This window comes from Nycticebus coucang, chromosome 11 (assembly GCF_027406575.1).
Source record: "Nycticebus coucang isolate mNycCou1 chromosome 11, mNycCou1.pri, whole genome shotgun sequence".
In the NCBI taxonomy this organism is placed as follows: Eukaryota; Metazoa; Chordata; class Mammalia; order Primates; family Lorisidae; genus Nycticebus; species Nycticebus coucang.
This window is the reverse complement of record NC_069790.1, coordinates 100,796,371-100,808,445: the sequence shown is the minus strand read 5'-3', so window position 1 is coordinate 100,808,445 and position 12,075 is coordinate 100,796,371. Positions and strand designations below refer to the sequence as shown.

Genomic DNA, 12,075 nt, shown 5'->3' with positions numbered 1-12,075 from the left:
TGGTGGGTTCGAACCCAGCCTGGGCCAGCTAAACAACTGCAACAACAACAAAACAGCTGGGTGTTGTGGCGGGCGCCTGTAGTCCCAGCTACTTGGGAGGCTGAAGCAAGAGAGTCGCTTAAGCCCAGGAGTTTGAGGTTGCTCTGAGCTGTGACATCACGGTACTCTACCGAGGGTGACATGGTGAGACTGTCTCAAAAAGGAAAAAAAAAACATTCATCTCATGAAGTTAACACCATGGAATTACCCACCAATTTGTTTCTGATGTAAATCAGTAATTTTCTTAGGATATCCTGCATTGGTTTCTTCGCAAACAAAACACAGTGGAGTTTTACCTCATTCCATCTGGTAAGGTAAAATACCTTGATATAGGAAGTAGAAATAGTAATGATTCTTTTTTTTTTTTTTTTTTTTTTTTTGAGACAAGAGTTTCACTATGTTGTTATTATGTTGCCCTCGGTAGAGTGCCATGGCGTCACAGTTCACAGCAACCTCAAAAACTCTTGAGCTTAAGCAATTCTCTTGCCTGAGCCTCCCAAGTAGCTGGGACTACAAGTGCCTGCTACAACACCCGGCTATTTGGTTGTTGTAGTTGTCATTGTTTGTTGGTCCTGGGCCAGGTTTGAACCCGCCAGCTCCGGTGTCTGTGGCTGGTTCCCTAGCCTCTGAGCTATAGGCACCGAGCCGATCATTTCGTTTTGATATGCACAAACTAGTCTGAAAACTAGACTACAGTCCCACCCCTGAATGAGGGGAAGACAGAGTGCTAACCATAGTACTACACAGAAAATCAGAGGAATGGGGCAACCACCCACAGAAAGCAAAGGGCACCTGACTTACCACATTCTCCAAAGGTGCTGCACCAAACACTTTAAAGACAGGGTTGGGTTTAGAGGGTGAGATACAGAGGACAATAGCCTGCTGTCCAACTCGAGTAGTATATTCATCTAAAGTGGCTCGAAGTTTCCTGAATCAAAGAATATGAAGAGAACAAAAAGCAGTTTAAAAAAGAGAAATCACAGCGACACAGACACAAATGAAATTTACTTTGCATGAGACAACTGATTGTAATTAGATATTCTGTCCTTTACCTGGAATGTAAAAAGACTAATATAAGGTTAGAGTTCACTGAGGATTTTGCCTGGGGACACAGCCATAGTTCAAACAATTTTGAACTTATCATCCTTCCTGATGTCAGCAACACCAATCACTGCTACTTACAATTATAAATATCACAACTAAAACATCCTCTTAAGGATCTTCACTACATTTTGGGAAGTTTTACAATATTTCCAATTTTATTATTACTACTACGTCTGTTACCATGATCTGTAATCAGTGATCTTTGACGTTACTAATGTAATTTTTTTGGTGTGCCAAAACAATTGTTGATTGCTACAATAACCTAATTAGTCTCCCTGCTTCCATTCTTGTACACCTAGACTCTGTTCTTAACATAGTAGCCTGAGTGATTCTTTAAACATGCAAGTCACATTATATCACTACTCTGATGAAAAGCCTTTACTGGCTCAGTCCCTGTAGCTCAGTGGCTAGGGCGACAGCCACAGACACCGGAGCTGGAGGGTTCGAATTCAGCCCAGGCCTGCCAAACAATGACAACTACAACCAAAAAATAGCTGGGCACTGTGACAGGTGCCTGTAGTCTCAGTTACTTGGGAGGCCTAGGCAAGAGAATCGCTTGAGCCCAAGAGTTTGAGGTTGCTGTGAGCTGTGATGCCAGAGCACTCCACCGAGGACAACAAAAGTGAGAGTCTGTATCAAAAAAGAAAAAAAAAAAAAAAGACCTAATACTGGACTATAAGACCTCTTGATGTGGCTCCCCACTACTTTTACCCTGACCACATCTCCTCTCATCTCCCTGTGGCTACTGCTCAAACATGACCACCATAATCCCACCTCAGAGCCTTTGCTCTCGACATTCTTTCTGTCTGAAATAGTCTTCTCCTAGATATCAGCATGGGTGCTTTCACTTTCTTTTTTTTTTTTTTTTGTAGAGACAGAGTTTCACTTTATTGCCCTCGGTAGAGTGCTGTGGCGTCACACAGCTCACAGCAACCTCCAACTCCTGGGCTTAGGTGATTCTCCTGCCTCAGCCTCCCAAGTAGCTGGGACTACAGGCGCCCGCCACAATGCCCGGCTATTTTTTTGTTGCAGTTTGGCCGGGGATGGGTTTGAACCCGCCACCCTCGGTATATGGGGCTGGCGCCTTGCTCACTGAGCCACAGGCGCCGCCCGCTTTCACTTTCTTTAGGTCACTATTCAAAGGCTACCTTATCAAAAATGATTTCCCAGACCATCCCTACAAAAGAGAGAAACTTAGTATGTCTCCTAACCTTTCTATTTTCTTTACTCCTGAAGTCCCCCACCCTCGGCCTGTTAAGAACTGGCCACGGAGCTTTACCCCCTACCTGCAGAAAAAAGATTCTTCCATGAAACTTTGTTTTTATTTTATTGGTTTATTTTTTTTCCCTTTTTTTGAGACAGAGTCTCAAGATGTTGTCCTGGGTAGAGTGCTGTGGCGTCATAGCTCACAACAACCTCCAACTCTTGGGCGTAAGCAATTCTCTTGCCTCAGCTTCCCAAGTAGCTGGGACTATAGGCGCCCGACACAACGCCTGGCTATTGTGTTGTTGTTGTTGTTGCTGTTGTCATTGTTGTTTTACCTGGCCCAGGATGGGTTCAAGCCCACAAGCCTAGGTGTATGTAGCTGGCACTCTATCTGAGCTCGGGCACCACCCATCTTCTATGAAACTTTAGAACTGGGCTACACAGAAGGAAGTGATTGGTGGGTGAGCAAAGAAAGCTTCACCTGCACTTATGGCTGCTGCCCAAATCTGGCATCACCACCTGAACTCCACCCCTGTCTCCCCTACACCCCTACCCCTCTCTATGAAAAAACTGTCCTCTGTGAAATTGGTCCCTGGTGCTAGAAAGGTTGGGGAACACTGTCTTACTCCTTTTTATTTCCACAACACTTATCATTTGGCATATTACATATTTTTTCATTTTTTTCCCTTCCACCAGAACATAAGCTCTTTAAGGCAATTTGTTTTGTTTAGTATTCTAATCCCAATGCCTAGAATAATTAATGCCAGACACACAGTGGGCATACAAATTTTCTCTAAATGAATTAATGTGGTATTATACACCTGTTAAATCATATTTCTAGGTTTTTATTTTATTTTGTAAGAAAACTTTTTTTTTTTTTTTTGTAGAGACAGAGTCTCACTTTATGGCCCTCGGTAGAGTGCCGTGGCCTCACACAGCTCACAGCAACCTCCAACTCCTGGGCTTAAGCGATTCTCTTGCCTCAGCCTCCCGAGTAGCTGGGACTACAGGCGCCCGCCACAACGCCCGGCTATTTTGTAAGAAAACTTTTAAGTCTGTATCTGTCATTATGGACTCCAACCTGGTATCCTGATGAACCTGATAACAAATGTTCTCTGTCCTCCACATATGAGATATCTGAGGAAGAGCAATGATATGGATAACGAAGCCTCACCGAAGCAAACGCGTTTGCTGCCTTTTCCGGATAGAAGGATTAGATTCAAACACATGCGGCCTTTTTCGTTTCTTTCCTGTTGCCACAGCAGCAGCAGCAGCCATTCCCACAGGACCTGAAATAACAATGTATGTGCTGAGATTAGACAGAAAACTGTTAACTGTATGAGACAGAAGACAAAGGTACAAAAATGGTGGCATTTCTTACCTAATATGTTGTCAGTAAATATAAAATATTCTTGATATTATCAATATACTTTAATTGTTGTTTAATACAAATCATATTATGACTTACCTTTTGAAAAAGGTAATCTTTAAAATCTTTTAAAAAAGCAAATGACTTATACCTCCCCACCATCTACCAGCTTGAATTTTGCATATGTAGTTTTTGTTTGGGTTTGTTTTGCCAGCATGCCTATTCTGTTAAGGCAATATTCTCAGAGATGCTAGGCAAAACTGCAACACGGAGATGAAAAGTTTGCCAAAACTGAAAAAAATTACACATTTCAGTATTCATTTTGTTCCCCATGCCCCTGTTTCCATTACTCCAAGACACTGCCAACTCAGGGCAACTGGAGATAAGTAGTCACACTTGGAAATCCAACAATAACCCTGTAAGAGGTATGAGGAACAATATCATCTTAGTTGGAAAACTTCTTGTATATTTGGGAATTGTACCAAAAATGGAGATGTTGACCGCAAGGTCAAATTGATGAAATATCCTCACAGAAATGAGATAAAATTTTTCCCCACTCTGAGAAAATGTTAATAAAATTTGATCTGGCTTACTCTGAAACTAACATATAATATTTTGTTTTATTTTTTGAAGGGTAGATAAAGAGTAGATGCCAAGGAATTACTGAAGTCTCTGATTCCAGGGATGTCAATAAATCAAAAGCAGTCTTTTTTTTTTTTTTTTTTTTTAAAGTTCCACCTTCAAAATCCTTATTTGTGAATCCTGTAAAAGGCTTAAATAGCTACTCGGGAGGCTGAGGCAAGAGAATCGCTTAAGCCCAGGAGTTGGAGGTTGCTGTGAGCTGTGTGATGCCACGGCACTCTACCGAGGGCCATAAAGTGAGACTCTGCCTCTACAAAAAAAAAAAAAAAAGGCTTAAATAAAAATTAAGTTTAATTGCTCACTTTTATACTGGCATATATATTCTAAGTAGCTTAAATAAAACAAGCCTTCCTGTAAACCTATATGAGCTTCTTTACATGTTGTTTAGTACTATAATCAGTCTGACTTAAGTAAACCCCTCTAAAGAGCCCCAAAGAAGAGAAAAAATAATGACTGCTTTTTACTTTTCCATCAAAAGCAGCTAATCCAGAAAAAAATCTTATTGCTGAATTTTTTCCAACATTTTATTTTATTTTGAAAAATATGGGGGTAGCACCTGTGGTTCAGTGGGTGGGGCGCAGGCTCCATATACATAGAGGGTGTAAAACCGGCCCCAGCCAAACTGCAACCAAAAATAGCTGGGTGTTGTGGCAGGTGCCTGTAGTCCCAGCTACTCAGGAGGCTGAGGCAAGAGAACTGCCTAAGCCCAGCAGTTGGAGGTTGCATGAGCTATGACACCACGGCACTCTATCAAGGGCAAAAGCGAAATTCTTGTCTCAAAAAAAAAAAAAGAAAAAGAAAAATTTTGGTATGACTTAACCTGATACTACCCTCTTAACAAAATTTTAAGTCTATAATATAGTATTGTTAACTATAAACACAAAGTTGTACAGGCGATATCTAGAACTCATTCACCTTGCATAACTAAAACTTTGTATTTGTTGAACAGCAACTCCTCACTGCCCCTTCCCCCAGGCCCTGGTAACCATCGTTCTATGCTCTGGTTCTATGAGTTCAACTATTTCAGATACCGCACATAAATGGAATCATGCAGTATTTGTCCTTCTATAATGGGTTTATTTATATCAGTATAATGTCTCTAAGATTCATCCATGTTTTCACATATGGCAAGATTTCCTTATCTTAAGGCTGAAGAATGTTCCATTATATGTATATATCACATGTTCTTTAGCCATTCATCCATCAAAGGACAAATAGATTGTTTTCACATCTTGGCTATTGTGAATTAATCCAACAGTGAACACAGGAGTACAAATATCTCTTTGGGATCCTTATTTCAATGTTTTTCTGGATAAATACCCAGGAGTAAGACTGTTGGATAATATGGTAGTTCTATTTTTAACTTTTTTTTTTTTAGACAGAGTCTCAAGCTATCACCCTGGGTAGAGTGCTGTGGCATCACAGCTCACAGCAACCTCAAACTCTTAGGCTTAAACGATTCTCTTGCTTCAGCCTCCCAAATAGCTGGGAGTACAGGCACCCACCACAACCCCTGGCTATTTTTTTGTTGTAGTTGTCATTGTTTTAGCTGGCCCGAGCTGGGTTTGAACCTTCTAGCCTCATTACATGTGGCCAGAGACCCACCCACTGAGCTATGGGCACCGCCCTATTTTTAATTTTTTGAGGAACCTCCAAGCTGTTTTCCATAGCAGCTGCAGTATTTTACATTCCTACCAACAGTGTAAAAGGATTCCAATTGTTCCATGATTTCACCAACATTAATTATCTTTTACATAATCAGGTATATAAACTCAAGTGTACATTCAACACATTTTAAAATATATATATACCTACAAAACCCAATCTCCATCAAGATACATAGCAACACTATCACTCCAGAGAGTCCTCTCATGCCCCTTCCCAGCCAATTCTTATCTCCCAAAGTTATCTACTATTCTGATATTTTCATCCATTAGTTTTGCCTATTCTACAATGTCGAATAAATAAAATCATACCCTATATATTCTTTTGTGTAAACTTTCTTCCACTTAGAATGTTTTTGACTTATCAATGCTGTAGTAGGTAACAGAAGTTTGTTCCTTTTTATTGCTTGGCCCATAAAGCTGTTTTGATAATTTATAAATTCAATACCATTCTGGCCGGGCACAAGGGCTCATATCTATAATCCTAGCGCTCTGGGAAGCCGAGGTGGGTGGATTGCCTGAGCTCAGGAGTTTGAGACCAGTCTGAGCTAGAGCAAGACCTCATCTCTAAAAAATAGCTGGGCGTTGTGGCGGGCACCTGTAGTTCAGCTACTAGGAGGCTGAGATGATAGGATTGCTTGAGCCCAAGAGTTTCAGGTTGCTGTGACCTATGATGCCATGACACTCTACTGAGGGCGACAAAACAGGACTCTCAAGTAAAAAAATCCCAGTATGAGTTTTTGTGGAATTTGATAAACTGATCCTAATATTTAAGTGGAAGCACAAATGGCCAAGAATAGCCAGAATAATTTAGAAGATTTTAAGAATCAAGTGTAGTAATAATAATTACTACAAAGCTATCCCCATTAAGACTATATGTATAGTCACAAAGCCAGTGTGGAAGTGGCTCAGGGACAGACAAATTAATGCAAGTGAACTGTGGATTTCATAAAAATCTTCCTGTATCAGAAGACAGAGATGAGAAAAGGATCAACTTTTTAAAATATCCTGCTAGTTATCTATACGGAAAAATAATGAAACTAGATCCCTACATCATATCATGTACAAAAATAAATTTCAGGTGGATTAAAAACCTAAATGGTACCCTCAATGAATCCCCAACAATAAAAAACAAACATCTAAATGGAACACAACTATATCAACAAAATAACAAAAACAAAAAAAATTTATAACGTCTACACTAAGCTATTGAAAACTATTTTTACAAACTCGGGGTTAAGAAGAATTCCTTAAGTAAGATTCCAAAAAGATAAACTATAAAGTGAAAGGTTAGTAAATTTCACAAAAAATATAAATCAAAATCTTTACAGACATAAATAAATAAATAGGTGAGGGCAGCAAACTGGGAGAAGAAAACTGCAATGCCTATTACTGAGAAAGGAGTACGATAAAAAAAATATATATATAAAATCAATAACTTATAAATCAATATGAATAAAAGACAAAACAACTCAGTTGGGAAATGGGCAAAAATATAAACAGAAATATGCAAAGGAAGAAAAACTGAAGTCTATAAAGTAATAAAATGGTGCTAACCTTGTCTAACTGCACCGGCTAACACCTAGTATTCAAAAATTCAACTTAAACCAACATTGAGATACTATTTCATACTGACCAGACTGGTAAAAATGAAAAAATACTGGGCGGCGCCTGTGGCTCAGTCGGTAGGGCGCTGGCCCCATATACCGAGGGTGGCGGGTTCAAACCCGGCCCCGGCCAAACTGCAACCAAAAAATAGCCGGGCGTTGTGGCGGGGGCCTGTGGTCCCAGCTACTCGGGAGGCTGAGGCAGGAGAATCGCTTAAGCCCAGGAGTTGGAGGTTGCTGTGAGCTGTGTGAGGCCACGGCACTCTACCGAGGGCCATGAAGTGAGACTCTGTCTCTACAAAAATAAAAATAAAAAAAAAAAATGAAAAAATACTGACAACATTAAAAGTGAGAACGAGAAGCAACATGCTCTATAATACATTGCTTGTGGGAATGTAAATTAACACAATGATTTATAAAGACATTGGGCAGTATCTAGTAGAGCTGACAATGTTCATCTTTGATCCTACAATCCCCCTCCTGGGTATATCCTCAGGTAGTGTTTTTTAAACTGAGGGTTGTCAACTTTTGGTGGTTCATGAGCAGTATTTTTTCCTAATAAAATAGAATAGACTATAATGTATCACAAAGTATGTCGTTTGTAGTAAGGGAAATTATTCCATGAAAAATTGTTATTTTGGTTACATGTGTTTGTTCTGGGTCACAATGTAAAATGTATCACTGTGAGAGTAGGGCACCAGCCACATACACCTAAGCTGGTGGGTTCGAGCCCAGCCCAGGCCTCCTAAAAAACAATGACAACTGCAACCAAAGAGCCGGTGTTGTAGCAGGCACCTGTAGTCCCAGTTACTTGGGAGGCTGAGGCAAGAGAATCGCTTAAGCCTAAGAGTTTGAGGTTGCTGTGAGCTATGAGCTGTGAGGTTGCTGTGAGCTGACATCACGGCATTCTACTGAGGGTGACACAGTGAGACTCTAAGTCTCAAAAAATAAAAAAAAAGTATCACTGTGTGATAGTGTCAAGAGTTTGAAAGTCATTGCCCAGAAAAACTATCACACACATGTATAAGGAAACATGTAAAATAACTTCCATTTAAAGAAACTATCATAGAAAAAATTATAAACAACCTAAGTATCTAGTATCTACCAGTTTATGAGATATTCAGATAAGGAATAGAATACCAAGTAACAAAATGGGGCGTGGTAGCTCAGCCTGTAATCCTAGCACTCAGGGAGGCTGAGGCGGGTGGACTGCCTCAGCTCATGGGTTCAAGACCAGTCCAAGCAGGAGCGAGACCCCATCTCTAAAAATAGCTGGGCACTGTCACAGGAGCCTATAGTCCTAGCTACTTGGGAGGCTGAGGCAAGAGAATCATTTGAACCCCAGAGTTTGAGATTGCTGTGAGCTGACACCGTGGCACTCTACCAAGGGCAACAAAGTGAAACTCTGTCTTAAAAAAAAAAAAAAAAAGCTTGGCACCTGTAGCTCAAGCAGCTAAGGCGCTGGCCACATACACCAGAGCTGGCGGGTTGGAATCCAGCCCGGTCCGCCAAACAATGACAACTACAACTAAAAAAATGGCTGAGTGTTGTGCCTAGGGCCTGTAGTCCCAGCTCTTGAGAGGCTGAGGCAAGAGAATCACTTAAGCCCAGGAGTTGGAGGTTGCTGTGAGCTATGATGCCACAGCACTCTACCCAGGGTGACAGCTGGATGCTCTGTCTTAAAAAAAAAAGAATACCAAGTAACAGTTCAAATGAAAATATATAGCTGCATTATGAATACGATGAATTTTGGAAAAATAAATGATGAGCTAAACATGTTACAGAAATATGGTGTCAGAGTGATATCACTAAGATAAAATTTGACACACACAAAACAAGGCTAAATATTATCTAATGGCAAAAATATAAAGAAATGTAAGAGAATGATAAAAACCAAATCAAGAATACTAGTTACCCCATGGGGAAGGAGGATGGGGAACACGATTAGAGTTACACTGGAAATTTAAACCATGTTTGTAATTTTAATCTCTTAAAAAATATTTGAAGCAATATGTCAAAATAGTAATAACTGACAAAGCTGGGTAGTAGGTATATTGATTCAAATATTCAACTCTTTTCTACTTATGGGACAACTTACCAAAACTGTCACGCATAAGGTACTAATCATGTCTATAGACCATGTGAATTTTTCTCCACGTCTTTATTAATCTACCCTTTGTCACTTTAAAGAAAAAAAGAATAAATTCAATTTTGCTTAAAGTTCATAAAGTTCATATTGGTGATTAATACCAAAAAGGTCAACTAACTTGAGATATTTTTTTTTTTGTTATCCCCTGTAGAATTTGTTTAATTGTATTGCTTTTTTTCTCTGAGACAGAGTCTCACTTTGTCACCCTGAATAGAGTGCCATGGCACCACAGCTCACAGCAACCTCAAACTCTTAGACTCAAGTGATTCTCTTGCCTCAGCCTCCTGAGTAGCTGGACTTTAGGTGCTTGCCACAACGCCCAGCTATTTTTTAGAGACAGGGTCTCGCTCTTGCTCAGGCTGGTTTCGAATCAGTGAGTTTAGGCAATCCATCTGCCTTGACCTCCCAGAGTGCTAGGATTACAGGTGTGAACCACCACACCCAGCCCCTAGATGTACTACTTTTAAACTTCTTTCTTTTTTTTTTTTTTGAGACAGAGTCTTAAGCTGTCACCCTAGGTAGAGCACTGTGGCATCGTAGCTTACAGTAACCTCCAACTCTTGGGTTCAAGTGATCCTCTTGCCTCGCTTTTTCTGTTTTCAGTAGAGACAGAGTCTTGCTTTTTTTTTTTTTTTTTGCTCAGGCTAGTCTTGAACTAGAGAGCTCAAGCAATCCACCCGCCTGAGCCTCCCAGATTATAGGATTATAGGTGTGAGCCACCGCACTCGGCCTACTTTTAAACTTTCTTCCCTGGTTGTCTAGTGGTTAGGATGGATGGATAAACAAACTTTTTCCCCTTGGAAATCAACACTGATCAGAAGCTGTTTGTGTTGCAGAGAATCAGAAGTCTTTTTTGAGGGCAACATGGTATACTCATTAATCTCTTCTGGGCTACCTTTCAGATGTGATGAATGCTATGGACCACTTCTCAGAAAAATCCTTTGCCTAGTAAGTGAAGTCAGTATCTAAACACAGGAATCCGAACTCCAGAGTATAGGAGTTAACCACTGCACTCTACTGCTTCTCTAGTATTTTTTTTTTTTTTTTGCAGTTTTTGGCTGGGGCTGGGTTTGAACCTGCCACCTCCAGTATATGGGGCCGGCACCCTACTCCTCTGAGCCAAGGCACCGCCCTTCTCTAATATTCTTTACCATATATAGCCCCTGTACCCTGTGTGGTCTAACTCACACCTGCCTCCTATATCATTTTCTCTCCTGGCTCACAAATCTCCAGCCATATTGGCTTCCTTCCCATCTCTCATCTGCAAATCCTTGCACTCGATGTTTTCCAAGTCTAAAATGCACTTCCTTTTGCTGACACCTAACTGCCTGTCAGTCACAACTTGCCTCATCAGAGAAGCCTTCCCAAACCACTAAGTCCAACGCAGCAACCTACTACCCTTCCCTTTCCATTACCCTACTTCATTGTTTTTTTGAAATATTCAATACTTCCTAAAATCATTATACTTTATCTATATGTGCTCATCTCCCTCCAGTAAGTAAAAGCTCTTCAGAAGCAAGCTCCTGCCCATCTTCATAATTTTTGTGTACAGTAATATATACAGTAGTGTACTTATAATTCCTCAAGAATTACTGAATGATCAAATGGTAAATCACTTCTACCAGCTGGGCCTCAGTTTCTACATCTGCCACATGAAGGGGTTAGGTTAAAGTCCTTTCCTGATCTTAACATTATAACAAGGCAGTACAGTAATATACCAAAGCCTTGTCTCAAAAGCATCTTCCTTCATAGGAAAGAAGTTGACCTGTATTCATTATGTTAGGATGCCCTCTTCTGGGAAGTATAAGCATTTCACAAAATACAGTTTACAATCATTTCATGTGTTTTGTCACTAAGCCTTATTTTTAAATTCACCACTCCAGAAATACAGTGGATAATAACTAACAGTAATGAGTTTATTCACCATTACATCTGTCTTCTTCCCCATAAATACAGCATATATTCAAAAACTAGTATTTTGGCAACTTCTGATAATTGATTTCTTGTCCAATTTTTCCCAAACATCTTCTAAAAAACACCTTCCTTATACAATTATACACCCATCCATCCATGCTTTACATGAAGTCTTCTCACCATAGTGCTAAATATACAATGTAAATAGCAATAAGAGTGATATAAAATATAGCAAACTTTAAGTCACTTAGTTGCCCTGAAAATCTCAAAACCTTAAATTGGATTACGATGATCCAGGATTGCTAATGCCCTCAGGCACCAGACAGAAGCAAACAAAAGTCCTCTCTAAAGGAAGATATTATGCTAGACCTCAAATTATTT

The 12,075-nt window shown here is 40.1% G+C and overlaps 1 protein-coding gene across 9 annotated transcripts in view; it reads right to left on the bottom strand.

Moving 5' to 3' along the window:
• NRF1 (nuclear respiratory factor 1) overlaps positions 1-12,075 on the bottom strand; it is a 170,723-nt gene that overhangs the window by 93,941 nt on the left and 64,707 nt on the right. For all 9 annotated transcript variants that reach the window (XR_008383665.1, XR_008383664.1, XM_053609142.1 and 6 more), the window contains 2 exons: positions 3,524-3,638; positions 841-967 (listed from right to left, as the gene is read on the bottom strand). Coding sequence is in view for 7 of the 9 variants with exons in the window: in XM_053609142.1 (XP_053465117.1) it covers positions 841-967; positions 3,524-3,638 (242 nt within the window). In the remaining 2 variants the exon portion in view is untranslated. The remainder of the gene's footprint in view (positions 1-840; positions 968-3,523; positions 3,639-12,075) is intronic.